Genomic DNA, 27,025 nt, shown 5'->3' on the forward strand with positions numbered 1-27,025 from the left:
TTTATTCTTTTTTATCAATAAATTTCATTATTTTTCTATAAAGTTTTGCAATTGGTCTATCTGAAACAAAGTCATCACCAGTAAATGTATCTTTTAATCTTCTGATTAAAATATTGATGATTGAACCAAAAAATAGTGCAAATACAGTACCAGTTAGCGTAATTACATTGTACAACATACTGAAATCTGGTGTTGGTAATGTAATTAATAATCCTTCTGTATAGATATGAACTGGTATACTATTTGAATCGTCGTCGTTGTCACTGATTTGTTTCTTTTCTTTTTCTTGTTGTAGAATCTTTGTTGGCGATTCAATATCCATTAAACTGGTTGATGTTTGGGTGAAATATTTAGGATCGATAAACGTCGTAACGACACCTGATCCCAAATCGAATCCTCTGTTGGCATCGGGTGGATGTGCAGTATAATGTAAAAATACCTTGTCAAAATCAATAGACATTGAAGCTACTGTATCTGCTCCCAATTCCAATGAAAATTCAATAGTTGATGGTGATGATTTAAATTCTGATGGATTAAATTTAATAAATTTAAAATCTAAAAAAATAATAAATTAAAACAAAATGGTTAATATTGATTAATAATAATAATAATTATTATATTTTAACATACCTTGATTTGAAATTAAATTATTATTAATTGAACATTTAAAAGTATGGAAATAGATACGAAGATACCAAGGAATAGCTTGATAATATGTAATATTGATTGGATGATTAAAATTATTATAGATTTGAATGGCAATGCCACCACGTTCTTGACCATAACCAGTAAGATGAGAATGAGCAATGACTGGAGATACAGAATCCTTTTTAAAAGATCTGTTCCATTTCATTAGTAGCTTTAATGGGTTGCTGGTACTCCAAGATGTCAAGTCGTAAACAAGATAGTTCAAAGTGTCTTGCGTTGCCTTTGGCTCTATTGCCAATTGATTATCACTCTTTTTTATATAAACTTTACTAGATGATGCCAATGGACATGATGATAATCCATTTTCAACTCCAAATAATGATCCAAAATTAATATCTATCAATTTTTTATTTGGTTCTACAAAATAAAAAGATGATAAAGTTAATAATAATTATAATTATTTATATATCTATTATATTTACCTTTAGGAGGAATATCATGAACAATTGATAAAGTTTGAATACTTTGTAAGATTGGACTTTGAACTTGATTATTATTTTGATTGTTTTGAACCTTTCTGATGGTGATTGACATTGAATGATAATGTACGTCATAGAGACGATGTGGGTTTAATAGTTTGGCAAGACCACTTTGCGAACGACATGGTAGCAGTTTGAGCCAAGGTGTAAGATTTTCAGTGCATACACTCTCACGTGGCAACAAACCATAACGAACTTGAAGTGGTGTGGTTGTATTCTTGCGCATATTGTAAATGGCAGGAGTACTATTCTCCTCTCCATAGTAGACATTTGATTCACCTTCAGGTCTAAATGATCGTAACGGTGAAGATGTATGTTCAGGTACTTTATATAGTGATTGCATATTAGCACAAAACAATCCTGCCAATGAATGTGTAAGTTCTTTCCATTGTGCATCAACTCTAGAGAGACCAAAATTGATACATTAGTTACAATATCTCTCTCTTTACTCTTCCTTTCTTTTACATACCCTTTATCTAATGGTTTAAACCATGCTACCAATTCAACACCAACAGGTGCCGATCTAATTGGATATCCCCATTCTTCATAACTCCAACGTCCTTGTGTAAACTTTAATGTCATCTCTTCCAAACCTACTCTTGTTATTAAATCACCCATCGATCTTGGGAATAAATCATAATGTTGAACTAAACAGAAAGAGAGACAAGTTAATAAAAGTTAACAAAAGTCAATGATTCTTCTCTCTCTCTCTCTACTCTCTTTAAACATACAAGTAGTACGATTATTAAAGTTTGAACTCCATTCTGTTGTAAATTGGGCATGTGTATATATCTTTCCGTTGACCAATGGTCTAATAAATAGATCCTCTTTTAATGATTGATTTTCCTTTATGTTTACAATAGTATTTCTACTACTACCACCACTACCACTGCTCTCTACTATACTACATATAATAGCTATTATACATATTGTTAATGATATTTGTTTATATCTTTTCATGATTCTCTTGAGATAGTATACTAAATATTAAATGATTAAAAAATGTAAGTTTTTAGAAGTTCACATCGACAGAAACCCAAATTGCTTGTTTTGTAAAAGTTTGGAAAAATAATTAATAATATAATTTTATTAAATTTGTTGTTTCATATATGTTAACGTGAATATTGTTGTTGAGGTTGTTGTTGTTGATGTTGATTACTACTACTATTATTGTTGTTGTTGTTGTTGTTTGTAAGAGATAGCTTTGAAAGTTCTATTATTTCTTGATCAACTTTGAGTGGAGCTTCAGTACAGTAATTGTTATCAAAAAGTTTGAGAGGTGGTCCAATCTTACATAGACGAACAAAATCTCCAACCTCACTATCAATGGTTTTGGTATTGGATGCTATCGATGATACAAATGCTGGTTCTTCGTCATTGAATCCACCACCACCACCCCCAGATCCAGATGCTGATGATAGGTTATTATTATTGTTGTTGGGATTGTTGGTAAAGGTATGAGCTTTACGAGCATCGGAAACTAATAAAGGTCCATGAATTTGACTTAGTTTACTATTGATGGTTCCTATTCTACTATTATTATTATTATACTTTGAATTGTTTGCAAATGATCCTCCTACTCCTTCATATTGAAGTGTTTGGGGACTGTTATCAAATCCAACCTGTTGATAAAATGGTGGTGTCTTGTTGGATTGAGCTAGCTGATGTGTATTTGTATTGGTTGGTGATTGATATAGTCCTTGTGGTGCAAAAACTGGTGCAGATGTACTTCTATTTCTATGTGTATTCGTTTGGTATGGTTGAGGTTGTTGTTGTTGTTGTTGTTGTAATTGTCCCATTGGTGATCCTGATTGATAGTTATTATTATTATTATTTGGTGATAATTGTTGAGGTGGAGTAAAATTAATTTGTTTAATTGGGATGGTGGATGATGGAGGTTGAAGTGGAGGTTGTTGAGGGTATCTATTGTTTTGATTGAAATGTTGTTGTTGTTGTTGTTGTAATGGTAGAGAAGAAGAAAATGGTGGAGATGTTCCAGTTTTAATATTTGTATTATTATTATTATTATTATTATTATTATTGTTAAAATTCATATTATTATTATTATTAGTGGAAAATGGTGGAGATGTAGAATAAGTTTGTGATTGATGAGGAGATGATACTAGTTGATTTATGGTTGTACTTGGAGATTGTTGTTTTTTTACAAAATATACATTGTTTGGATTATTTGGATTATTGGGATTATTCATATTGTTTATATTTGATGGGATATTGTTCATATAATACTCTTGATTTGAGTCATTTGAACCTGCAGAGTTTGGTGTTCGACTATACATATCCATCATACCACCCAATGAACGTCCTTGACTTCCATAGGACTGTTGTTGTGGATAGAGAGGTGCAGCTGAAATGGGATTGTTGGTAGGTTTTCCAATTGGCAAAGATTGTGATTGTGTATACTCTATTCCATTTGCACTTCCAACTACTACCATTCCACCTTGTTGCTGTTGTTGCTGTTGTTGTTGTTGTCCACCACCATAATAATCATTTGTATTATTCTTGTAATCTTTAATGATAAATTGAGAATCTAGTGCCAATTGTGAACTAATCGATATTTCTCTTGAAAGATTGTCCTTGTATGAGGTGTCAACCTTGAAAATACCCAGAGGTGTCGTTATCGTTGAAAATGAAAATGATTTGGTTGGTGTCGCTGTTAAAACGTGTATAATCAAGATTAGTCAAATGCGATAGAGTCTGGTTGGTTGGTTGGTCAATCAATATACATACATAATGGAAAAGAAGGAGAGTTGATAGTTGAAGGATCACAAGTTCTAATTTGATATTTAATCTTTGAAGGTGACGATCTATTCTTTAAAAAGTTTCTATATACACGATAACATGGAAGATTCCTCAACAATGAATATAATGTTCGAACAAATAAAATTGCATTCTTGTATAGTTTTGGTAATTCATAACTTGTATCTGGTTCCTTACTAAGATTATATATATATAACACATTAATAAATTGGTGATTGATTGTTTGTTTGTTTGTTTCAGTCTTTACACATACAATGGTTCAAATATAAATCTCCAAGATTCTACTATTGTATTGAATCCCAACAATTCATTATTCTCATCAAAGTGTATATCCAATAAAAAGAGTGTCTTGATACCACTTCTCGCAAATACTACGCTATCCAACATCTTTTGTATTGATTCTGATTCCTCTGTTTCAATGTGGAACTATATATTAAATGATAATAATAATAATAATTAAAGGTAATATAAGTATAGGTAGTAGTTATTGATACAAGTATATATATATACATACATTCTTGTTTATCTTTTTTTGGGTTACTACATCTACTCTTGAGAGGAGAATGCAAAGTACAGCCTTTGAAATACATTTTCTTATTAGGTCGTCGGACTTGTCTAATTTATCCCTAAGACTTAATGTCTGACTCTCCATTATAATCTTCTTTGATTTATATATTGTGCAATATATCTCTATCTATCCTATCTATCTCTTTCTATATTCTTGTGTGTCTAGTGAATGTAATGTATGTAATATAATTGTCGCGTGTGAGCGACCAAGAGGTACAATAATACTACACTGACTCATTTTTTGAGAAATATTTTATTCCCATAATCGTGTGAACAAATAATTAATTAAATTAATTCTTATATTATATTCTTTTTATTTTATTTATTACTAAATCTAGACTAAAACTAAACTATTCATTGATAGGTTAGATTTATAATAATAATCACAACATATGTTTGAATTAAAATTAATTTGGTTTCTTGAAAGATCTTTGTGTTTATTTATTTTGGTTGTTTATCAAGTTTGTATGTTTGTTCATTGCATGCATACAGAGTCAGTAATATTTAATTAAATACAAAAAGAAGAAGAATAAGATGTCTACTACAGCTACTACTAAAACAGTTAATAGAGGATCAGCAAATAGAGAACAAGATTTAAAGAAATCATTAAAGATAAAGATTGATATATTGAAAAGGTAGGTTTGTTATTGTCATTGTCATTGCCACAACCATCATCACCTTGATTCTTACTTACTTTCCTAACTATATCATCACCGTCAATTGAAAGATTACATAAAGATTATGAATATTATCAAAAGGAACAAAAGAGTCAAATAGAATTGATTGAGAGATTCAAGAATGATGCTGCAAAGGATGAATACGATGTAAAGAAACAAGAAGAGATTTTAGAGGAAAACAAAACAATGATTGTCGACACGATCAAACGTATCACTGCTGCCATTACAACATGCACTGAATTCATGGTTGAACACGAAGAAAAATCAGATGAATTGGAACAATGGAATGAAGCTTTGGAATTGGTAGACAAATATAGTGATGAATTTATTAAAGAATAAAACCAGTCAACCAACTAACTAAGAAGTTTGTAAATATAAAGATCCAACAACAACAAATGAAAATAAGCAATATCCAATCCTCTTCTTCTTCTACTTCTTCTATTCTTCTTCTTCTAGAAATCAAAAGTTTTATTTGTTCTCCATGGATAATTTGATTCATCTTGAATGATTAACATTGCAAATAATACCAATTCATGACCAAATGGTTTGAATGCGTTTAGATACTCTTTATCAATGGATGCTTGATCACTTGGTACGTGTCTTGCATCGTAGCCAATGATTTGTAGATTGGTTCCGGTTCGGTGTAGTTGCACCAATTGTTTGAACTGGTCTTGTTGTTTGACCAATCTCTCATAATAGTTACAATAGAATTGACGGCACTGCACAATTCCAAGACGATGTTCTTTACCATCCTTATCGTAATAGACAAAGAACTTGGGTTTGAGAGGCTTGCCCTTGTCATCTTTATACTTGTGTCTGTGTGGATCAGCGTCTGTAAACATCTTGTCACGTGACTTTTTGTATTTCTTTCCAACACTTCCATCAGACTCGAGATCTAAATCAAAGCATTTGCTGCCTTGGTGAAAGTTCTCAATGTTTTTAGCCTCTGGTGTGTTGGGTTGATTGTGTTGGACAGGACCCAGGTACTTGGGTGACAGTGTGTTCATACCAAGTCCATCCTTTCTTCCAGCATGCTTAAAATTGGGAAACACCTTGAGATAGCCGTCCATCTGCTCGGGCGACTTCATCATGAGTAGCGGAGACAGTCTGACATTGCCAAACATGCCATTGGCAGCATTGAGCAGTCGAACATTCTCAACCTTTATCTTTTCAAGTTCAAACAACTGCAGTTGTCTTTGATCCTTGTCCTTTTGCGATAGTTTCGGAAGTGGCTTTGCTGACGTACCATGCGTCTTTGAATGCACACCACACAGGTACGATTTATTGGTCGATATGTAAAAGTATGCCTTATTATTACATTGTTTGGTTGTTGATTGACATTTTAATTCACCATGATAAACAATAGGTGAAGCAGTAGTAGTAGTAGTAGTAGAGGTAGTTGTTTCTTCCTCTTCCTCTTCTTCTTCTTCTACTATTTTATTTTTTTGTTTCTTTTTTATTGCTTTATTATCTTTTGTTGTTTGTTGATTGAATCTTTTGGTTGACATTTAAATTTAATTAGTTTGAGAGAGGATGAGACCGATGATCAGCTGAGATGAATGATTTCAGCCGACTACTTTTATTAGTATATCGACTAATAAAAATTTCCAAGAAATCAATGATCGTAACCATTATATTTTTATTTTATTTTATTTATTTTTTACTTTGGATAGTATGGCCATATCCTACTCCTTTCTTTCAAGATGGTATCCATGTGATGAAAAATAATCTAATTCAAATGAACATCAATTAATTAATTAATTAGTTAGTTGTCAATATCTGAGGTGGGATGATGTCAACTCCTACCACAGCAGAGACCTACCATCAATCTTTTGGTAATTTGACCTCGGTGATCCTACCTTTTTGTGCTGTAGACGATAAAGATAAAAGGATAATCAAAGATCAAGGAGAGTCTCATATGCAAACTTAAAATTAGTTAAGAATAAATTAATTCAACTTGAACTCGAGTTTGAACATCATCATTTTTTGCTGTCACTTTCATATGACAGACACATTGCAATAACACATTTATACAGAGATAGAAATAACAACAAAAAGAAGACCATGGTTAGCAAAGCGCAAATAGGATTGTTAGCAACGGTTATTGGTGTTGGTGGATTTATTTTCTACATTCATACCGATCAACAAGATGCAAGACTTGTAAATATCATCCATTATCAACATTGTTTGTTGTTGTTATTGTTTATTCATTAATTATTAATACTAATATCACTGTTATCATCATTGTTTACTTACCTTGTTAGAAAATGAGACAAGCAGTTATTAAAGATATTGAAAGAGAAAAGTGGAAAGAGGTTAATAGAAATCAACAAAAGAATTAATACCTTCTTTTCATAACATTAGCATATCAAATTCAAAAAGTATACTTTGACAACAAACAAACAAACCTTGTAAATACAATAAATCAACAAACGCAACAAATTGAAACAACTACATTATCATCGTCGTCAACAATGATCATTGAATGTATTTACAAAGAATGGTTTTATTTATTTATTCTGTACAAGAATTGATGGTTGGTTTTATAAAAGTGGTATCTTTATCATCATCATCATGGTCATTATATGATGGTTAAATCTTAAATCCTTGTTGCTCTTGGAATTTAGTTTTAAGCATTGAAACCAATCTATCCTTATCCATTGGAGTTTTAACCGATGGCCAATTGAACATATTTTGTTGTTGTTGTGTTTGTTGTGGATGTACATGTGGATACAAGTATGGTGTAGTTTGTTGTGGTTGTTGTTGTTGTTGATATCCATATGATGGTTGTTGATATGGATTGTATGGTGGTGATTGTTGTTGTGGTTGTTGTGGATATCCATATGATTGGTGTTGTGGTTGTTGTAGTTGTCTTGGTGATGATTGGTCATCATCATCTTCGTCATCACTGTCAATTTCAAACATGTTGGATGGATCATCACGTGTTGGTCTTGTTTCACGTAACAAATCTGTCGATGAATTGGATCCATACAAAGATATTGGCACTGCAGGTGATTGTTGAGTAGTAGTGACAATAGGAGGATACAAAGCTGGTCCATTTCGATAATTATTATTATTATTGTTATTATTATTATTATTAATATTGCCATTTGAAATATGTGCTGGAAGACTTGGAAGTGGTCTTTGTGGGATTTGTAATGGAGGAACTTGATGATGATTAAACTGAGTGTAAGGTGGTGAAACTGGCGCAATGATTGGAGAAACAACTGGTTGTTGAACTTGTTGTTGTTGTTGTTGTTGTTGAACGAGCGGAGGTGATTGGTAAACAACTGGTGGGTATTGTTGTTGTGGTTGTTGTTGAACTGGTTGTTGTTGTGGATAAATATATTGACTATTATAATATTGGGGAGGATAGTATTGTTGTTGATAGGCAACGGGTGGTTGGTGGTATCCTCCCATGTAATTGTATGTTGGTGGACGGGCCGGTACAGGAGGGGCTGGATGGATATAATAATTGGGTACTGGGGCTGGGTAGGTTGGTGGTACTTGATGTGCCAATGGGTATTGAGTAGGATACTCAATTCTTGGATAGAGTGACTGACTAGATGTTGTTGGTGACACACGAGTAGTTGGGGCAGCTGTAGTAGTGGTAATAGGTGGAGAAGGTGTAGGTGGAAGAGGAAGAGCTGCATTTGTTGGAACAGGTGGTAGAGGTTTAGGTTGTTGTTGTTGAGTCATTTGTATATTACTTTGATCCATATACATTTCATCATTGTCATCATCTGAACTATCATCTTCATCATCGTTTTCTTCTGTTTCAATTGACTCTTTGAATGATCGATAGACAATTGGTCCACTGCTATTTGAATCCATACTATTTGCCAATCTATCTTCACTGATCGATGTGCCAGATGAAGATAGGGAAGATGTAAGAGGTGGAGAAAAGATGGGTTGAGGTAGGGCTGGTGGAGGGAGAGGATCGGTTGACAATGACATTCTCTTGGTCGATCCAGACAAGGCAGACATGGAAGTAGATGACGATTTGGAATTGCAGCTACTACCAGATACTACTGGACTCTTTCGATGAACTGGAGGAGAAGAAGATGGAGATGGTGGGTTTGCAACTGACGATCGTTTGGGTTGTTCTTTTGATTTGCCATCCTTGAAAAATCCCCAACCACTACCACCACCAGATCCAGTACTACTATTACTATTATTACTATTCTTTGAGTCAGATAGTTCGAGTGACTTTTCAGAACCTCTGCTTGTCTTTTCCATATAGGCAGCGGTTGCTTTGTTTTTAAGCTTTTTACCCATTTCTTGAACCTTCTTTCTACCTTCTTCGACGGCGACAAATGGATTGACAAATGGACTGCTGCTAGGACTGACCATACGTTGTCGTTCAAATTCTTCCTGTCCGACAAAGTCTTGGATCATTTGCATGTAGGTGGGGTCGTTCCAGTTCTCCTTGGCAATACCGGCTTCATTGAGGATGGCCTGCCACTCGCTTGGAACGTCTTCATTGCGTGTGTTGACGTTGCTTGAAAGCATCTCCATGTGTCCGGTGCTGAGATGCTGCGACACTTGGATCTCGGGCCCGACACTTGGTTTGAGGATGGACGGTGCGTTGAACCAGTCCTTGATACGACTCAGGCCACTCTTGTTGAGCGTCTCGACACGCTTGCGAATCTTTGGCAACAAATCAGTGGTGATATTGTTCATCTCAAAGATCATTTGTGCCTGTCCGAGGAACTCCAACTCTTTGTTCTTTTCCTTTCTCTTTTTATATAATTTCGAATAGTTGTATCTGAGAAAAGCCTTTAGATAGTGATCTGGGAATCGATCACTAATATCTATACAACGATCAAATATCTTTTGTGCTTCTGAGTGTTTGCTACGACCCCATGAAATGTACATCTGAGCCATATGGTCAAGTGTCAATGCAACATATCTCGACACCTCTCCAAACTGTTTGGTTCTAATCTCCAAACAATCCTTGAAATATTTCTCGGCCATTGAATAATTCTTTTTCTTGGCATAGACCAACCCGATATTATCCAGAGTGACTGCAACATCACTATGGTTTCTACCATACTGCTTCACAAAGATATCTTCCACCTTTAAGAAAATATCCAAACTCTTTTCCAATTCATTGTTTGATAGTAGTAAATGACCCAAATTATTCAATGTCTTGGCTACGCTGAGTGAGTTTCCACTCTTTGATGCTTTAATCTTTAATGCCTTGTTATAATATGATAATGACTTTTCATATAACCCTTGTGATTGTAATGTCCATGCTAAATTATCATATGTATCTGCTACTTCAATTGAATTATCTTTAAATATTTTAATCTTTACAATTAATACTCTAAGAAAAATTAAAATTAATAAATAAAATTAAATTAATAACTAATTTCCTTTTCCTTTCTTTTCTATTTGTTTCTTCTTACGATTCTAATAATTTTGAAGCATCTAAATAATTTTTTTGTTTAATTAAACAAAGAGCCAATTTTTCCTTAAAATTTGCAGTACCAATATCATCTTGACCAAAACGAGCTTGATAAATGGTAATGGCTTCGTTGTAGTGACGTTGAGCACCTTGTAAGTTTGAATAGGTTTCATAGAGCTCTGCCAAATGAATGTGAGTCAATGCAACCTGAGTATGATCCTTGCCAAGTTTGTTTGATTTATACTCTAGTTCGGTTTTATAGTAGGTCTCTGCTTCACTGTAATTAACAAATGTCTTGAAACTTGAAGACACTCGCATATGCTTGACAGTGATATCAATCTGTTTAATATCTTTGATTGTAAGAGTAACTGGATTCTGATCCTCTTTTAATTGTTTCATTGTATTTTCGTCAAATACCAAACCGGTCAATTCTGCAAACTTTTTGATAAACTTGTATTTGATGCTATTCTTGGCCGGTGTATAATAGGCAGCTGTAAAGGGAGGTGAAAGGGTAATGACAGGTTGAGTCATCGTATTGAGAATGGTCGACAGACCCTTGGTACTGGTAAACAACTCGCCTACCTGTTTCTCGACCTTTGGTACGGTGGTACAGGTATACGAGTATTTGCCAATGAGCGATTTGGTGAGGAATATGCTCCAGTATTTAGAATTGGTGTCACCGGTGCCCATGGTGAGCAGTTTGTTGAGATGGTTGATGGCGACGGTTAGATGAGGCTCGTCGTCTGGCGCATTGATTTGACGCATCTCTGTAAACACGACAAACCGCATCACACGTGCCAACATTTCAATGCACAGCAATCCTTGCAAATAGCGTTTGCGAGGCTCGTCAATCTTTTCAAGTGTACATGTAATATGGTAGAGGATAACACCGAGGTATCGCAGATTGATACCCTCTTTGTGCAACGTCTCCTTAAGTGTCTTGCCCGTGACTTCGGCGGCTACGAACCGCTCGACAAACGCCGGGATGTACTCTAGGATGAGATGGTTGTTGGCTTTGGTCGCTTCTTCGTTGTATGGGTCCTGGTTGACAACGTTAAAGTTGGCAAATGCGTCCGAGCATAGTTGGGTCTCGTACTTTTTAACAAACTCGGGTCGGAACAATCGATACAAGTGGCATCCCGTGATACCCGGGATCGGTGTCTCGGGTGGGAACAGACGCGCAGTGTCAACCACATAGTATCGTCCATCGAACCCAAAATGTCCCTCTATATCAATCGCCAGCGGGATATTGTACTGCAAACCAGTACGACGAATGGCAAATCGATTCTCTTCGACCAAATGCTCTTTGAGGTTGAGTATCTCACCAACCTTGACCATCATCTTGAGGACCGTATCGTTCTTGTGGATAGTCTCTCCAGCGTTGGAACTGCCAAATACCAGTGTCTTGGATGAGATGGGCAACTCGCTAATAACAATCAGACGGAACCCTCGATAGTTGAGCAAACACATAAGTGGAAAGTGCAGATTGGGTACTCCACACGACACGAGTGCATTGATACTCTTGAGTTCGTGTCCAGCCCCTTTGTTGGCAAAGTATGATACAGGGTTACTCTTTTCATAGATTTGGTGTGGATTGAGTGCAAACTTGATAAACATCGACTCGACACGGTACTTTTCGCCACCTGCAAACCCTCCAGCACCCTCGTACGGTTTGATACTCTTGCACTCGGATCGCATATGCACCTCTTGTACGAGTGTCTTGACATAGGTGGTGGCCGTATTAGCCAGATGCTGTGAAAAGAGTGAGATGCTGTGATTACGTACACGCTCCTCTTCCAAACTATTGACAGGTCGATCCAACAACTCTTGAAATGACTCGTTCCACGGCAGACTTGATATATTCTTATTCTCTTCTATCCCTTCCTTTATCAATAGATTGATGTTGGTTGATGAGTTTGTTGATTTTACTGAATCTCCTGATAATGCCATCTCTGGTGTTTGTGCAAGTGGTATCTTTGTTGTAGTAGTAGTAGTCATTGAATTGGTAAGACTTGTTGGAGGTGGTGGATGATTCAAGTAGTTGGCTACTCCAGAGGATGGATGCCCAGAATACCCACTACCAGCTGAATTACCTAAACCAGATGTAGTACTACTATTACTACCAGTCGATGCGCTTATCATTGATGACCCTGAGTTGGTACTACCAACTAGATTACGATCCCCTCCACCACCTCCATGTTCAGAGAATGCTTCAATGTATGAACTATAGTTGGCAGCAGGTGGGGAACCCAATGATATATTTCTATTGTGAGTATATATATTCCCATTTGTTGTTGTTGTTGTCTTTTCTTTGGTATTGGTAGCAGCACTAGTACTTTGATGACGACGATGATGACTCTGACTATAATCACTATATGTATTTATATATGATACGATTGAATTTAAATCATCTGATGGTGTTGGACTTGACACTGACACTGACGCCGAATCTGATAGTCCAGATGTATCTGCCAAATAACCGGCAGATGATGGTATAGAATATGAAGATACAGCTAAAAAGAAAGAAAGAAAAGAGTCGTTAGATAAACTATATTCTATATTCTATATTCTATATTTCAAAACATACCACTATCATCCTTCCAAAAAGAATCTTTAACATATGAACTACCTCCACCACCACCAATATCACTATCAATCGATGTAAGATTAGTTGTGTAGAGGCTAGAGTTTGCACCATAGATACCACTTGGTTTAATGTCACCATAGACACTGGTATATTGGTTAGATGAGAATTGAGAGTCGCCTCCAAGGTATGAACTTGCTTCAATCTCGTCGGCAAAGATCGATAGAGGACTCGTAAGTTCTCTTGCATCACCTGCCTCCTTGTATGCCTCTCTCTTTAGATAATACCAAATATTCTCATTAGGTCTATGGTCTACCATTATTATTATTATTACTACTCTAACTAAACTAAACTAATCAGTTCTGACGTATTAGTTGTTGTTGTTGTTGTTGTTTTGTGATACAAATAAATAAATAAATAAATATAGCTAACTATCTAATGGTACTGTATATTATAATAAATATATATATGTGTGTCAACACTAACTAACTAACTAACTATAGTTTCTAATCTGCTGTCTACTATATTATGTATGTTTGTGTGTTCTTCTTTTTAAAAGTGGTGTTGTTGAGGTAAATAAAAGATGGGTGTGCGTGATGGATGCGAGGAAATTAATCAAATAATAAGAAGAGCAGGGAGGTGATAATAATAATAATGAAATGCAATGGGTTATTTTAAACAATGATGGCCTCATTCATTCATTCATTCATTATCCCAATATGTGATCGACGATTAGTACTACCCTCTCTCGTTGTTCTTGTTTCTTTCATTCACAAGAAGGGGGAGAGGAGAATCTATAGATGTAAGGTTGATAGGTGTGCCACCTCTCTACCCAAATAAAGCTTCTCTGAAAGTGCGTGGGGAGATTTTTGTTTTAGGGTACCGTGTCGGTTTTGAACAGAAACTGATGTGATGCTCAAACCAGTCGGTTATCTCACAAATTAAGTTTGTATATTAAAAACTTAATATACTGAGAATAAACTCTCTCTCTTTTGTTGTTTGGTAGAAGATCTTCTAATTTAAGATTTGGTATGGTCACATGTATGTGCATGTTTGTTTCCTTGAGCTCAAGGATTTCAAGGACAACCGTACAGTAGTATGGTTTCCCGCTTGTTTTTTGAAATTCAAAATGTGTTTTTTAACAACGGCGGAAAAAGAAGACCAATGAATATCTTTGCAAGATAGATATGTTGTGTGTTTTGAATCGTAATAGGTTTAAAAGAAAGGGAGTAATTACTAACAGCAGATAGATAGACAGATAGACAGACAGATAGATAGATAGAACGATCATCTTATCTAATCATATCTATCATCATGTCGTTCCCATCGCTGTTAGGACCATCACTTGGTAGTGTGTCGTTGTTGGATGGAACTTTGTTTACACATAATGCAAGTCAAGCTTTCATGTTGATGAATGGTAATAAGAGTGGTGGTGGTGCTGGTGCTAGTACAGCTTCTGGTGGTGGTGCAGGTGCAGCAGCTGCGACGGGCAAAGTGGGAGACGTACACTTTGGTAACAACCACAGCTACGCATACTATGCCTGTCGACTCGGTGTCGAGGAAGAGTGGATCGTCAGAGAAACTACTAGATTACATCAATCTATAGATCATGCTCTATCATCATCATCTACATTACTTGGATTCAATAGTAATCGTATAATTGGTGTACATAATAATAATAATAATCAAAATAATAGTAGTAACACAAACAAGAATAATAATAAAAAGAAAGGAGGAGTGGGAGGAATAGGTAGTCGATTTGGACAACAACAAATTCAACCACAAGATTACTATCATGAAGATGATCATGAACAAGAACAAGAAGAAGAAGAAGAGGAGGAAGAATATGAAGAAGAAGAATATGAAGATGAAAGTAATGATGAACCTACATCATCACCATCATTGGAAAGACAAATTGAAGATATGGATGAAGAGGAGGAAGAGGAGGAAGAGGAAGAGGAAGAAGAGGAATACCATGATATGGATCAATCAACAATCTCATTCAACCAAAGTAATAGTATTGGAGAGATTAGTAATGGTAGTAGATTAAGTAATAATAATCTATTATCCATTTTAGAGTTTACAACTAATAATAATAATAATAATAATAATAATAAGAGTTTACAACATGATGATGACCAACAACAACATGACATGTCATTATCGATGCAAATGGAAGAAAGTGTTCAAGATATGAATACTACCAATAACTCTGTCGATATGAGTGTGAATATGGACCAATCCAATGTTTCTCAACATATAGTAGATGAAGTTGAATACCAAGCACAACAACAACAACAACAACAACAAAGAATATTCTCATTTGGCAAACACGATCATGAACCAAATCATCATCATCAACAACATGAAGATGAAGAGGATGAAGAAGAGGAAGAAGAAGATGAAGAGGAGGAAGATGAATACGAATCGAATGATATGGATATATCAATGTAAATACATGTAATAAACTTAATTGTGAATTATAGTGTATATATACTTGTGTGAACCGACACCCATATTAATCGATTGGTAGATTGGTTGATTGATTGATTGAAATCCAATTTTAGTTTAGTTTTAGAAATATGTAATCTTGGATTATTCATACTGGTTTTCTGAAATCTTTTCATTGTGAGTGTCAATGACGTTCGTTTATTGATATTAACGGTCAGTCAGATGGTCGAATCTTTAACAAAGTGGCCGACACCAACTCGATTATCGACGACTATGACAGTCAAGACAAAATATAAATGTTGCTAGTTGGAATGATCCATTTCATTCATTTCTGTTTAACAAATAAATATCATCAACATCATGACACTTTACGGTAATAATTTATTTATTACCCCTTTGCAAGGGAAAATAAGGAGGGATGGATTGATGGAAGGACAACCAATTTTATTAATATAATTTATACTTTCTTTTCTTTTCTTCCCCATAATTATATAGACTCTACTGTATCTATTGGCAAGATCAAGCCTTCAAACATTTCAAAGACAGCACCCCCCAAAAGAGGTATCTTCGGAGTGCCAGTTAATAGAAAACCAAAGATGCCAGGAGATAATGGAGGTGGATCAGACTGTAATATCATGTAATCAATTTCATTTCATGTCTTGGTAACCATCCAACCAACCACCTCACAAGGATTTGTTTTGTTTGGATCATTCAGGTCAATTTTAATAAAACTAGTTTGGGTCTATTGTAGATTGTACATACCAAATGTTTATATAATTAATAACTTTCAAATTTAACCCTACTATATCAATTTTACATAACTTTATTGATTGATTGATTGATTGGAATTAGAAATATGTATTTGTGGGTGAGTGTCAATGAGTTTTGTATATTGATATTATCGGTCGGTACTCAAATATATACATTGACTCGGACTGTCATGTCAAGACAAAGTATAAATGTTGTTAGTTGGAACGATCGATTTCATTTCATTCCATTGTTCAACAATAATTTCATTCCTAAAATTAATAATTCATCATCATCATGACACTTTACCGTAACTATTTATTTATTTAAAAGATTTACCTTGAGAAGAGGGGAAAATAATTATTAATTTCTTTTCTTATTTTTTCTTTTAAATAGGTACAACTGTATCTATTGGCAATTCTGTAAAGAAGGTTCCAGCTCGTAAAGAATACTATGATAAAATTGTTGTTAATCAATCAGGTAGTTCTCAAGAAACCCCAATGACCACAGCAAATACGTTTGGTGGAGAAGGAGATGACTGTATTATCATGTAATCAATTTAATGTCTTGATAACCAACAGACCAAACAAACAACCATCCATCCATCATCCATCGACATCATAAATAATAATAATAATAATAATAAATTAATAATAATTGTACCAAATGAAATTAATAACTATCTAAATTCCACTTTTATTATTAATAATAATTTTAATAATCATACAAAGAGGACAGTATGTTTAGATGGATCATTCATATTCAGTTACAACACTCAAACAACCTCCTTGGTAAACGATCAACTCTAGTCAATGCAAAGGGGGTTTGAACAAGAGGAATCCTGTAGTCGTGTCTAGAAATGTAACATCCTCATCCTCTTCCTCACAATAGATACAACAACTGGATGATGATGATCAACAACAAAAGGAAGACAATGTTCAAGATATGAATACTCCCAACAACTCTTCGATATGAGTCAATGTTTATCAACATGAAGTAGATAAAGTTGAATACAGGGAATAACATGAAGATGAGGAAGAAGATGATGAATATCATCGGGTACTTCATTCTTCCCTGTTTATGTGTCAATGAGATTTGTTTATTGACATTATCGGTCTGTCGATTCTTTAACAAAGTGGCCGACTATGGTTTAACCCATACTTCGACTCGATCATTAACGACTCTACCAGTCAAGACAAAGTATATAAGTTGCTGGTTGGAATACAATTAATTTCATTCCATTCCACTGTTCAACAAATAATTCAACATCATCATCATCATCATGACACTTTACGGTAATTATTTATTTATTTATTTATTTATTTATTTATTTATTTATAGATTTCCTTTGATTCAAGGAAATAGACAATCAATTTTATTAATTTAATTTATTTTTTTCTTTTCTTTTAATTACTTGATGCACACATTTATCAATATATAGAAACCTCTGTATCTATTGGTCAGATCAAGTTTTGAAGACTTTTTGATTCAAATTTAATTATTGCAACATATGATCCCGTACCAATTACATATAATAAACCAAAACCAAAACCAAAGACTACTGCAGATATGTTTAAAGGAAATGGAAATGGTTGTAATTTAATGTAATCAATTTAAGTTTATTTCATTTCTTGACAACCAACTAACCAACCAAACCAAACCTCACAAAGTATTCTACTCAACTGTAAAGTCAATTTTAATAAATGTATAATTGATAACTTTCTATAATACCCACATATTAATAGATTGATTGATTGATTGGTTGATTGGTTGATTGGTTGATTGATTGATTGATACAATATTAGTTTCAGAAATCTTGATAATAATCATCTGGACAACCCCACTCTGCACCTCATTCTTCCCTGTATGTTTGTGAGTGAGTGTCAATGAGTTTTGTTTATTGATATTATCGGTTGGCCATTTAATATATTTAGACAGTCTTGACAAAGGTGTAAATGTTGTTGTTTGGATTACAAATCATTTGATTTCATTCAACTTGTTTAACAAATAAATACAATTTCATTCGAGTGCACTGCTCACCAAATTATTCAATCATCATCAACATCATGACAGTTTACGGTAATTATTTACAGTTTCTTCCATACTAATCTGAGAAAATAGGATGGATGGATTGACGAAAGGACAACCAATTTTACTAAATGATTTAATTTATTCTTCCCCATTATTAAATAGACACTACTGTATCTGTTGGCCAGATCAAGGCAACAAATCTTACAAAGCCATCAACGACAAGATACGATCCCAATGCCAACGGTGCATTGAAAGATCTTCAAGCAAATACAGGAGATATGTTTAAAGGAGGAGATAAGACTTTTTGTAATATCTTGTAATTGATTTCATTTCATATGTTGACAACCATCCAGCCAATCAACCATTCAACCAACCAACCAACCAACCTCACAAGTACAGTCCACTTGATTCTTTGTTTGGGTCATTAATTAAAGTCCATTTTAATAAATGACGAAATAATTGTTGATCTCTCATATAGTACATTTTAAGTATTACATATTAAATAAAATTCCACTAAATTTTACCTTTAGTTCAAAATTATTTTATTTATTTGTAGAGTTTAATCGATTCACACAAAAGAGATAATAATCATACAAAGAGGATAATATGTTTAGATAGAATATGAATGGTCATTCACAACACTCAAACAACTCCTTGAGTAAACATCGATCAAGCATCAACAACAACTCCTCTCAGAGTCAACAACAACAACGCAAAGGGGGTTTGAACAAGAGGAATCCTGTAGTCGTGTCTAGAAATGTTACCTCTCTAAAGAATGTGAGCACTCAACATACTACACTTGGATACAACCCAAAACAACTAGATGAAGATGATGATATCGATTTATTCATTGTCAGTAATCCTCCAGTAGATATGGACACGGATACGACTAGTACGACTACTACTACTACTACAACGAGTAGGAGTGCAAGTAAAAGTAATGTTGTCACTGGTGGCGGTGGTGGTGATGATGATGATGATGATATAGGGGATTCAATTACAAATACAACTACGAATAAACAGAACCCTCGTATTCATCTTCCTCCTCTTCTTCCTCCTCCCCCAATAGATATGGATCAACTGACAACCGATACAACCACATCTACTACAACTACAACGACAACTACAACCAATAATAATAATAATAACAATGATAGTAGAGACCATGGTGGTGGTGGTGGTGGTGATGGTATAACATTAGATTACAGTAATACTACAATCAATGATGATTTTGAATTTGACTTTACCAACTTAAGTGATGATGAAGTAGACAATAACAACAATAATAATAATAATAATAATAACCAAATCAATTTTGATGATTATGAATTCGATGATGATGATGATATATTTTCAACTAAACCAACTACGCCAACATCTACATCACCATCATCAAGTGGAAAAAAGACACCACAACCAAAGAAACCTGCAAGTAAAAGGGCAAGTTTACCAAAAAAGAAAGATCCACCTCCTGTTAAAATACCCCCAAGTTTTAAAGTTATTCATGGTACTAAATTCCTAGTTGATGGATTTCAATACAAGTCAAAGGAATATACCCATTATTTCTTGTATGTACTAAAAAAAAAAAGAATATATTAATATTATATTTATTATATTGTATTATATATTAATTTCTTTTTTTATTTTTTTAATTTAGAACACATTTTCATTCTGATCATTATGTTGGATTGACAAAGACATTTAGTTTTGGAAATGTTTATTGTACAGAAGAAACTGGTAAATTGGTTCATAGTAAACTTGGAGTTCAACCAAATTTTATAAAGGCAATGCCTTGGAATCGATTCATCACCATTGAAGGGGTAAGGGTGGCGATGCTAGATGCCAATCATTGTCCGGGATCGGCAATGATATTGTTTCATGTAAATAACGAGTACAGTCTTCATACTGGTGACTTTAGGTATCACCACCGGATGAAGGAATACCCACTCTTGAAGGATATCGCCATCTCAAGACTCTATCTAGACAATACATTTTGTGATCCAACCTATGTATTCCCACCACAACAAGAAGTGATTCAAGAGGTGGTTAAAATCATTCAAAAGGAAAACGATGGACGCACTGTATTCTTGTTTGGAACTTATACCATTGGCAAGGAACGTATCTTGATGGAGGTGTCCAAGAATCAGAGGAAAAAGATATGTGTCAGTCAGGACAAGAAACAAATCATCGCGTGTCTTGATCTCGACCAAACCATGTTTACCACCGACGAGACCATCACACCATTCCACGCTGTACCAATGGGTACACTTCGATTCGATTCTCTCCGAGGTCGTCTAGAGGCTCTGAAACCAAGGTATGGACGTGTCGTTGCTTTTCGACCAACTGGATGGACACAATCAAAGAAATCAATCACTCACCAGCGATATGGGGCAGTCACCCTATACAGTGTTGCCTACTCTGAGCACAGTAGTTATAATGAACTTTTACAATGTATCGATCATTTCAGACCAACTGAAATTATTCCAACTGTTGATTGCTCAACTCCAAATCATGTTTCTGTAAGTAAAAATAGATAGATTTAATTAGAAAGATTCTTATTGTTTTTATTACTATATAGAGAATATTATCACATTTTAAACCAATTTATGAAAAGAAGAAACAAACAACCATGATGTCATTCTTTTCAACTACCAAATCATTGGCAACTAGTTTATTTGGTGGAAATGTGAATAATAATAATAATCAACAACAACAACAACAACAAGAAGATAAAATCACCAAACCATGTCAAAGTACTTTATCTCTTTTTGATGAATTATTGATGGATTCCCTTGAAGACGATATTTTTGCGTCTCCAACTCCGTCACCAACCAAAGCAACCAAAACAACAACACCAATGAAACCATCGTCACAGTCTGCTACTACTACTACCACTACTCCATCTACACCAAAACCAATTCAATTACCTCCACCAACAACAACCTCTACAACCTCGACAACATCTACCACCTCCACACAAAAAAAACCTTTAAATAACAAACAACAACCTTGTACCGTTCCCAAACAATCTACTCCAAAAACAACAACAACAACAAATAACTCTATAGTTTCACAAAACACAAGCGACCAAGATGCATTTGACTTTTTTGACCCTGTTTTCCTTTCTCAGCAAAGATGGATTGAAAGGTCAATCTTGCACCAACAACAACAACCCCAGACAAATTCATCACAATCCCAGGCATTACAAATTTTTAAACCTCCTTCTTCATCATCATCATCCCAAACAAAGACAACAAAGCAGACATTGGAATCCAAGAAAAATAAAACACCACCCCAACCATCCAAGAGCCACTCTTCAACCAAAAAGATATCTCCGGCTACTACTACGACAAAGAAACAAAAGCTATCAAAACCAAACTCAACCTCTGTAGCTACCACCAAAGATAATAATAATAATAATAATAACAATAATAATAATAATAATGGACAATCATTCATTACGTCATTCTTTCAAAAATGTTCCAATACTACTTCATCAACCATCCAATCCTTTTTTTCAACAACGAATAAACAATAAGCTTACTACAATGCCACCACAAATTAAGATTGGTAGGTGGTAAAAAATCTTAACACCATTGTAGCAAACCAATAACATCCAATTGTAACAATGTATCGCTTGCTTGCTATTATTATAATGATAGACCAAATTACTTTAAATTTTAGATCAAAAGTACGATTGTTTTACATGAACCCAACATGATATGATAATGATGATGATGTATTAATTAATTAATTCTATATATATATATATTAAAAGAGTGTTGTGTGGGATTGGTGGGGTATTGTATCATTATATACATATCATTATTAAGATTAAAAGACAGATAGTTTTGTTCAATTGATATATTAAATTTAATTTAATTATTCCCCATCTACAAAAATTTTCCAGTGGGAGAGCGATCAATCAACCACATATTATTAGTACATGTGTTTCGTGAATGTTAACACCGTATGCAGTGTATATACATATATACAACAATTAATGGAATGTGATAGACGACAATCAATCTCCTCCTCTCTACTTTTTCTACTCCATTTTCTCATCATTAACATACTATACGACATGTAATAGTATAGTACCGCACTTATAAGATATAGTAGTAATTGCGACAATAACACATCACAATCAACAATAACAACAACAAAGAACAATATCCACATTACAACATTCGTAATCCGCAAAGCAGTTTACAAGCATGTGCATATGCACCAACATACCAACCTTTACTTGTACTTTATTACACAATACGTATTATTTTTCATTATATGATTGATACTGTCGTATTACTTGCTACAACCATCCGACACACCCACAACCCAACCACAACAACTACTACTACTACTACTACTACTACTTCTTTTATGGATGATGATGATAGTAGTAGTATAGTAGTACTACTTTAAATGGTGATTGCTCAGACACACACATACAACTATTAAAATATGTAAAGTCTTTTAAAAGATTAAGCATGCTTATTCTATCAACTGACAGTTGACCGACCGACTGACTGGTATGTGTATGACTATATACCTTTATATATTTGATGAAAAGGGGTGGGTTTAGTATCTCATCTATCTATCCTATCTTGGCCATCTAAATAGACATGATATTGTTAATAACAATCATCAACAACACATGAATACTATTGGATACTATGTAAATTTACAACTTTTACTTTATAACTTTGCAAAGAATGAATAAAATCTGGATCACCACTATCATCACCATAAACAAACGCACCTCCATGCATGGCATGCAAACCGTTGCCAATTGTTATAAATAGAGTGGAATCAAGCTTTATTCAATCATCAATCAAATCAAGTAACATTAATTATTTCTTTGTTTGTTTCCTTTTTCTCTCTCTCATCCTTTTCTCTCTCCCTTACTCTTTTTTAAACAATGAGAATTCATTTCCTTGTACTATTACTTTTATGTATCACTACTTCAAGTTACGCTGGCTACGTTCCAAAATGTGTCAACGGCCTCAGTCAAACCATCTATGGTGATGCCCTTGGCAAGGACTGTTTCGACTGGTCCTGGGCAGCAGGCCGCAAGTGGGATGCTTGCGACCCGGTCCACAGCGGCAAGCACTCCTTCTCGTTTACTCCAACCAACTGGGACGGTCTCTACATCAATCTCGGACACCCCATCAACCCAACCCACGACTCTCACATTAGCTTCTGGGTGCACGGTGGAGGTATGGCCGGTCAAAAGATGGCTGTCCGTCTCACCAAGAACAAGGTAGCCCTCGCCAGAGAGTATCCATTGTACGGTGCCAACAGCGTCCTCGTTGGTTGCAACGACATCCGTCCCACCAACTGGACCCAAGGTGTCATCTCACTCCACGACGTTGACCCAATCTCGTATGACGGTATCCAATTTGTTGCTCAAGGTCAAAACTGCTCCAAGCCAGTCTTTATCGACACCGTTGAGGTTCTCCTCCGTTGCGACTCTGACCCACACGTAAAGACCCTCCCAACCTGTGCCTGTCCATCTGAATCCTGTGTCACCATTGCCGTCAAGGAAACCAACAACACCTGGACACAAGACAACTGTGAATACACCCAATACGATGTCATCCTCAAGAACGTCGCTGGAAAGGCCATCACCCGTATCGACTTTGTTGCCGACAAGTTTGACTGCCGTTCCGATGAAGATATCTGGGGTGTCCAAAATGTTGCTCATGGTCGTTGGGGTATCCCAACCTACATGGGTGGTTTGACCAAGGGTGGCGAATACAAGTTTGGTTGTGTTGCCAAGCGTGGTACTGCTGGATTCAAGGTTGTTTATGTTGAATATTCTTAAACTGTGTAAAACATCCCAACCCAATCTCACAATCACAATTATCATTAATGATGATAATTTTTTCCTTCTTTTAATCTTCTCCTTTTTTAATCTTTTCTTTTCCCTTCCTCTCTTCTCTCCTATCTTTTTTCAAATTACTATTGGATATATATGCTTATCAACCCAATATTTTTTCAACAAACAAACAAAAATAAATCAAATAAATTAATTGGTTTTATTCCTTTAAATAAAAAAAAAAGATCAACATGAAAGAAATACATTTACTTTTTTTTTTGATTATAATTAAATATACAAGAATACAAATTACCTAAAATGTAATCTTTTTGTATATTTTTAGTTTTGGGATTTTTTTTATTAATTGATTTAATACCAGTTTTGGTCAACACCCAAACCACAGACGGTAACGTCACCGTTGTATTGCTTGATAGCTGGAGTGTTCCATCCACCGAATGGTTGGAAATCAGAGAAAGAGGGATTGTCATCGTAGTGAGCATACCAGAGTGGGAAAGAAGCACCACCAGCCCAGTTACCCATAATTGGGATCCATTGGGAGGCAGAGGTGTAGATACCGACCTTGGCACCAACAGCGTGGGCACCAGCGACCATAGAGTTGAAGAAAGCTTGGTTGTCAGCTTGGTTGTCGGACCAGTAGACACCTGGACCTTCAATATCGAACCAGACCATACCGTACTTGGCATTGTATGACTTGATGTAGTTGACCATAGATTCGACTTGACCAGCACCGTTACCACATGAGAAACATGGGAACATGTAAGCATCAACGTCAGCCATACCACCATCCCACTAAAAGTAAAAGTAAAAGTAAATAGTAAATATAAGGTAAAAAAACAGTGTTAGTTATCATATATGATCGATGTAGGATATATATATAGTTATTGACTACTTACAGCATTGTACATGGAGTGTGGACAGTTGGAATCTGGTTGACCTACAGACTCCCAACAACGAATGATGGCGAAAGAATAGCCATTAGACTTGAGACATGAAAAGGATGAGATATCAGAGCCAGAGGAGATATCAACACCCAAAGTGGCGGCGGAAAGGCCAAAAATGGCACATAATACTACAACAAATAATGCGATTTGTCTGTACATTTTTAAAAGAAATAAATATATATGATGAATATCTGTAGAGAGCACGGAACTAGGTTATAAATAATGAACGGTTACGGCGTAACTCCGAGCCTCAGCTGTTGCATCGATTTTTTGCAAAGACCGATTTTTTTTTAAAACAATTTTAAAACATTTTAATCACGACCCAAAACGCAGATTTTGTTTGCGGTGCGTTTCAAAATACCAACTGCGGCAACCTGGTTACTTTACACGTTGTAGGAAGGAAAATTCAAAGACGCTGAATTCAGACGATTTAGATATTTTTTCGTCTTTTTTTTTATTCACTGCTACAATGGGTTTGAGAGTGAGCCCTCTAGATTTCGTTGTTGGATAAAGGGTCGCGATGGTTAGTGGCCCAAATATCGCGCATAGAATATCTAAAGATCCTTATGGTGAGATTGTACAATCCTGGTTGTGCTCCAATACCGTTCATAGGAGTTACGAATAGGGAAATGCATTTTCAAAGGGGGTGACCATTCGTTATTCAAAAGAGATACAAAAGAGAGAGAGAATCAACTAATTATTAGTGACAGGGAGAGAGAGAATCAAGGCTGATATTTTAATTAATTTACTGTGATATTAAAGATAAAGATGGTATGGAGGTGTCACTTCCCAAAAGCAGTGAAATCCCATCCTATTAGAGGTGGTGTTTAAACAAAAAGAAGAATATGAGAATAACGAGAAAATAGACTTTTTTAATATGATGAACACCAGGTAGGTACCGTGTTTAAACATTGTGTTGAATCACATCGCAGTATATCTTCTCCTCCATCCCATCAATCCCATCCAACACCACGCACATGTACAATTTTTTGGTTGGATATATATAAAAGTGTTTAACGGAAGGAGATATTCCCACACCTGAAATGAGAATACAAAAAAACAATCATCAAAAGAATATCATCAATCTCTAGTACATCATCACTCATTAACATCATCTCCTCCATCACCATCATTTTAATCAAAGATAGTCTCTCACATTTTGGAGTATTGATGAAAGAAAGATGATGTATATTTAATATACCCTCCTCCTACAGCTTACTTGGTTATCATAGAGATTATGATGATACATGCATACCCGCAATTGGCATAACAATCGTACGTATGTTGGATATCCATTAGATGGGGTTTGTTTTATTATCATTATTGTTATTATTGTTGGATGGTTGTGGATGATATGATGGATAATTGATTGATTGCTTGCTCTGGAAGTGAAGTCATCAAAATATTAAATAATAATTTCTTTTAAATCGTCACCATAGTTGATCAATGCTTTCCCATCAACACCACCTTCCCCACCAACAACAGTTGCATCATCAACAAGAGATAAACTAAAAATAGTAATTGTAGTAAATATCCAGCTAAAATTCTGTTGTTGTTTGTTGCTCTTCTTGGTATCAAATAATTATATAATTCCAAGTTGGTGTATGGTTATGGATTTGGTTTGACGTTGATGGTTGTTTCTAAAATTCGCATTTCTAATCATCATCATCATACATCATCATCATTAAATTAATAACAATTAAAATCTAAAAGGCATTCCTTCTTCCCAATTCTTTAACATTTCCATCAATCCATCAATTTCTTTCGTAAATCTATTTATCTAATTATTTCCCAAATCTATTTATTTCAC

General features: G+C 34.9%; 12 protein-coding genes across 12 annotated transcripts; 6 read left to right on the plus strand and 6 right to left on the minus strand.

The window, feature by feature from the left end:
• Position 1: 1 nt before the first annotated feature.
• pigT (uncharacterized protein) lies at positions 2-2,147 on the minus strand (the record flags this gene model as incomplete). Its single annotated transcript, XM_004362743.1, has 6 exons — positions 2-555; positions 631-1,065; positions 1,131-1,588; positions 1,657-1,834; positions 1,919-2,086; positions 2,114-2,147. 6 exons carry the CDS (start codon positions 2,145-2,147, stop codon positions 2-4), a joined length of 1,827 nt encoding a protein of 608 aa, XP_004362800.1.
• Positions 2,148-2,299: 152 nt separating this feature from the next.
• DFA_03195 (uncharacterized protein) lies at positions 2,300-4,617 on the minus strand (the record flags this gene model as incomplete). The annotated part of the gene is made up of 4 exons (XM_004362744.1): positions 2,300-3,858; positions 3,936-4,141; positions 4,219-4,391; positions 4,480-4,617. The coding sequence occupies 4 exons, from the start codon at positions 4,615-4,617 to the stop codon at positions 2,300-2,302; spliced, it is 2,076 nt and encodes a 691-aa protein (XP_004362801.1).
• A 449-nt stretch (positions 4,618-5,066) lies between these two features.
• tbcA (tubulin folding cofactor A) lies at positions 5,067-5,548 on the plus strand (the record flags this gene model as incomplete). The annotated part of the gene is made up of 2 exons (XM_004362745.1): positions 5,067-5,167; positions 5,260-5,548. The coding sequence occupies 2 exons, from the start codon at positions 5,067-5,069 to the stop codon at positions 5,546-5,548; spliced, it is 390 nt and encodes a 129-aa protein (XP_004362802.1).
• A 113-nt stretch (positions 5,549-5,661) lies between these two features.
• Positions 5,662-6,717, minus strand: DFA_03197 (uncharacterized protein; the record flags this gene model as incomplete). The annotated part of the gene is made up of 4 exons (XM_004362746.1): positions 5,662-6,104; positions 6,219-6,243; positions 6,392-6,462; positions 6,528-6,717. The coding sequence occupies 4 exons, from the start codon at positions 6,715-6,717 to the stop codon at positions 5,662-5,664; spliced, it is 729 nt and encodes a 242-aa protein (XP_004362803.1).
• Positions 6,718-7,001: 284 nt separating this feature from the next.
• On the plus strand, positions 7,002-7,551 carry DFA_03198 (uncharacterized protein; the record flags this gene model as incomplete). The annotated part of the gene is made up of 3 exons (XM_004362747.1): positions 7,002-7,044; positions 7,146-7,369; positions 7,474-7,551. The coding sequence occupies 3 exons, from the start codon at positions 7,002-7,004 to the stop codon at positions 7,549-7,551; spliced, it is 345 nt and encodes a 114-aa protein (XP_004362804.1).
• A 250-nt stretch (positions 7,552-7,801) lies between these two features.
• DFA_03199 (uncharacterized protein) lies at positions 7,802-13,522 on the minus strand (the record flags this gene model as incomplete). Its single annotated transcript, XM_004362748.1, has 3 exons — positions 7,802-10,538; positions 10,621-13,132; positions 13,207-13,522. 3 exons carry the CDS (start codon positions 13,520-13,522, stop codon positions 7,802-7,804), a joined length of 5,565 nt encoding a protein of 1,854 aa, XP_004362805.1.
• A 995-nt stretch (positions 13,523-14,517) lies between these two features.
• On the plus strand, positions 14,518-17,292 carry DFA_03200 (uncharacterized protein; the record flags this gene model as incomplete). Its single annotated transcript, XM_004362749.1, has 5 exons — positions 14,518-15,653; positions 16,150-16,215; positions 16,241-16,281; positions 16,798-16,951; positions 17,211-17,292. The coding sequence occupies 5 exons, from the start codon at positions 14,518-14,520 to the stop codon at positions 17,290-17,292; spliced, it is 1,479 nt and encodes a 492-aa protein (XP_004362806.1).
• A 133-nt stretch (positions 17,293-17,425) lies between these two features.
• Positions 17,426-18,412, plus strand: DFA_03201 (uncharacterized protein; the record flags this gene model as incomplete). Its single annotated transcript, XM_004362750.1, has 3 exons — positions 17,426-17,601; positions 17,880-17,995; positions 18,336-18,412. 3 exons carry the CDS (start codon positions 17,426-17,428, stop codon positions 18,410-18,412), a joined length of 369 nt encoding a protein of 122 aa, XP_004362807.1.
• A 641-nt stretch (positions 18,413-19,053) lies between these two features.
• dclre1 (DNA repair metallo-beta-lactamase domain-containing protein) lies at positions 19,054-21,970 on the plus strand (the record flags this gene model as incomplete). Its single annotated transcript, XM_004362751.1, has 3 exons — positions 19,054-20,000; positions 20,090-20,951; positions 21,011-21,970. 3 exons carry the CDS (start codon positions 19,054-19,056, stop codon positions 21,968-21,970), a joined length of 2,769 nt encoding a protein of 922 aa, XP_004362808.1.
• A 49-nt stretch (positions 21,971-22,019) lies between these two features.
• On the minus strand, positions 22,020-22,506 carry DFA_03203 (uncharacterized protein; the record flags this gene model as incomplete). The annotated part of the gene is made up of 2 exons (XM_004362752.1): positions 22,020-22,076; positions 22,420-22,506. 2 exons carry the CDS (start codon positions 22,504-22,506, stop codon positions 22,020-22,022), a joined length of 144 nt encoding a protein of 47 aa, XP_004362809.1.
• An 847-nt stretch (positions 22,507-23,353) lies between these two features.
• DFA_03204 (uncharacterized protein) lies at positions 23,354-24,259 on the plus strand (the record flags this gene model as incomplete). The annotated part of the gene is made up of 1 exon (XM_004362753.1): positions 23,354-24,259. One exon carries the CDS (start codon positions 23,354-23,356, stop codon positions 24,257-24,259), a length of 906 nt encoding a protein of 301 aa, XP_004362810.1.
• A 204-nt stretch (positions 24,260-24,463) lies between these two features.
• Positions 24,464-25,374, minus strand: DFA_03205 (glycoside hydrolase family 25 protein; the record flags this gene model as incomplete). Its single annotated transcript, XM_004362754.1, has 3 exons — positions 24,464-24,479; positions 24,630-25,063; positions 25,168-25,374. The coding sequence occupies 3 exons, from the start codon at positions 25,372-25,374 to the stop codon at positions 24,464-24,466; spliced, it is 657 nt and encodes a 218-aa protein (XP_004362811.1).
• Between the last annotated feature and the right edge of the window lie 1,651 nt (positions 25,375-27,025).

This window comes from Cavenderia fasciculata, assembly GCF_000203815.1.
Source record: "Cavenderia fasciculata unplaced genomic scaffold Scf_Dfasci-G-b-205a01.r1-3, whole genome shotgun sequence".
Classification (NCBI taxonomy): Eukaryota; Evosea; class Eumycetozoa; order Acytosteliales; family Cavenderiaceae; genus Cavenderia; species Cavenderia fasciculata.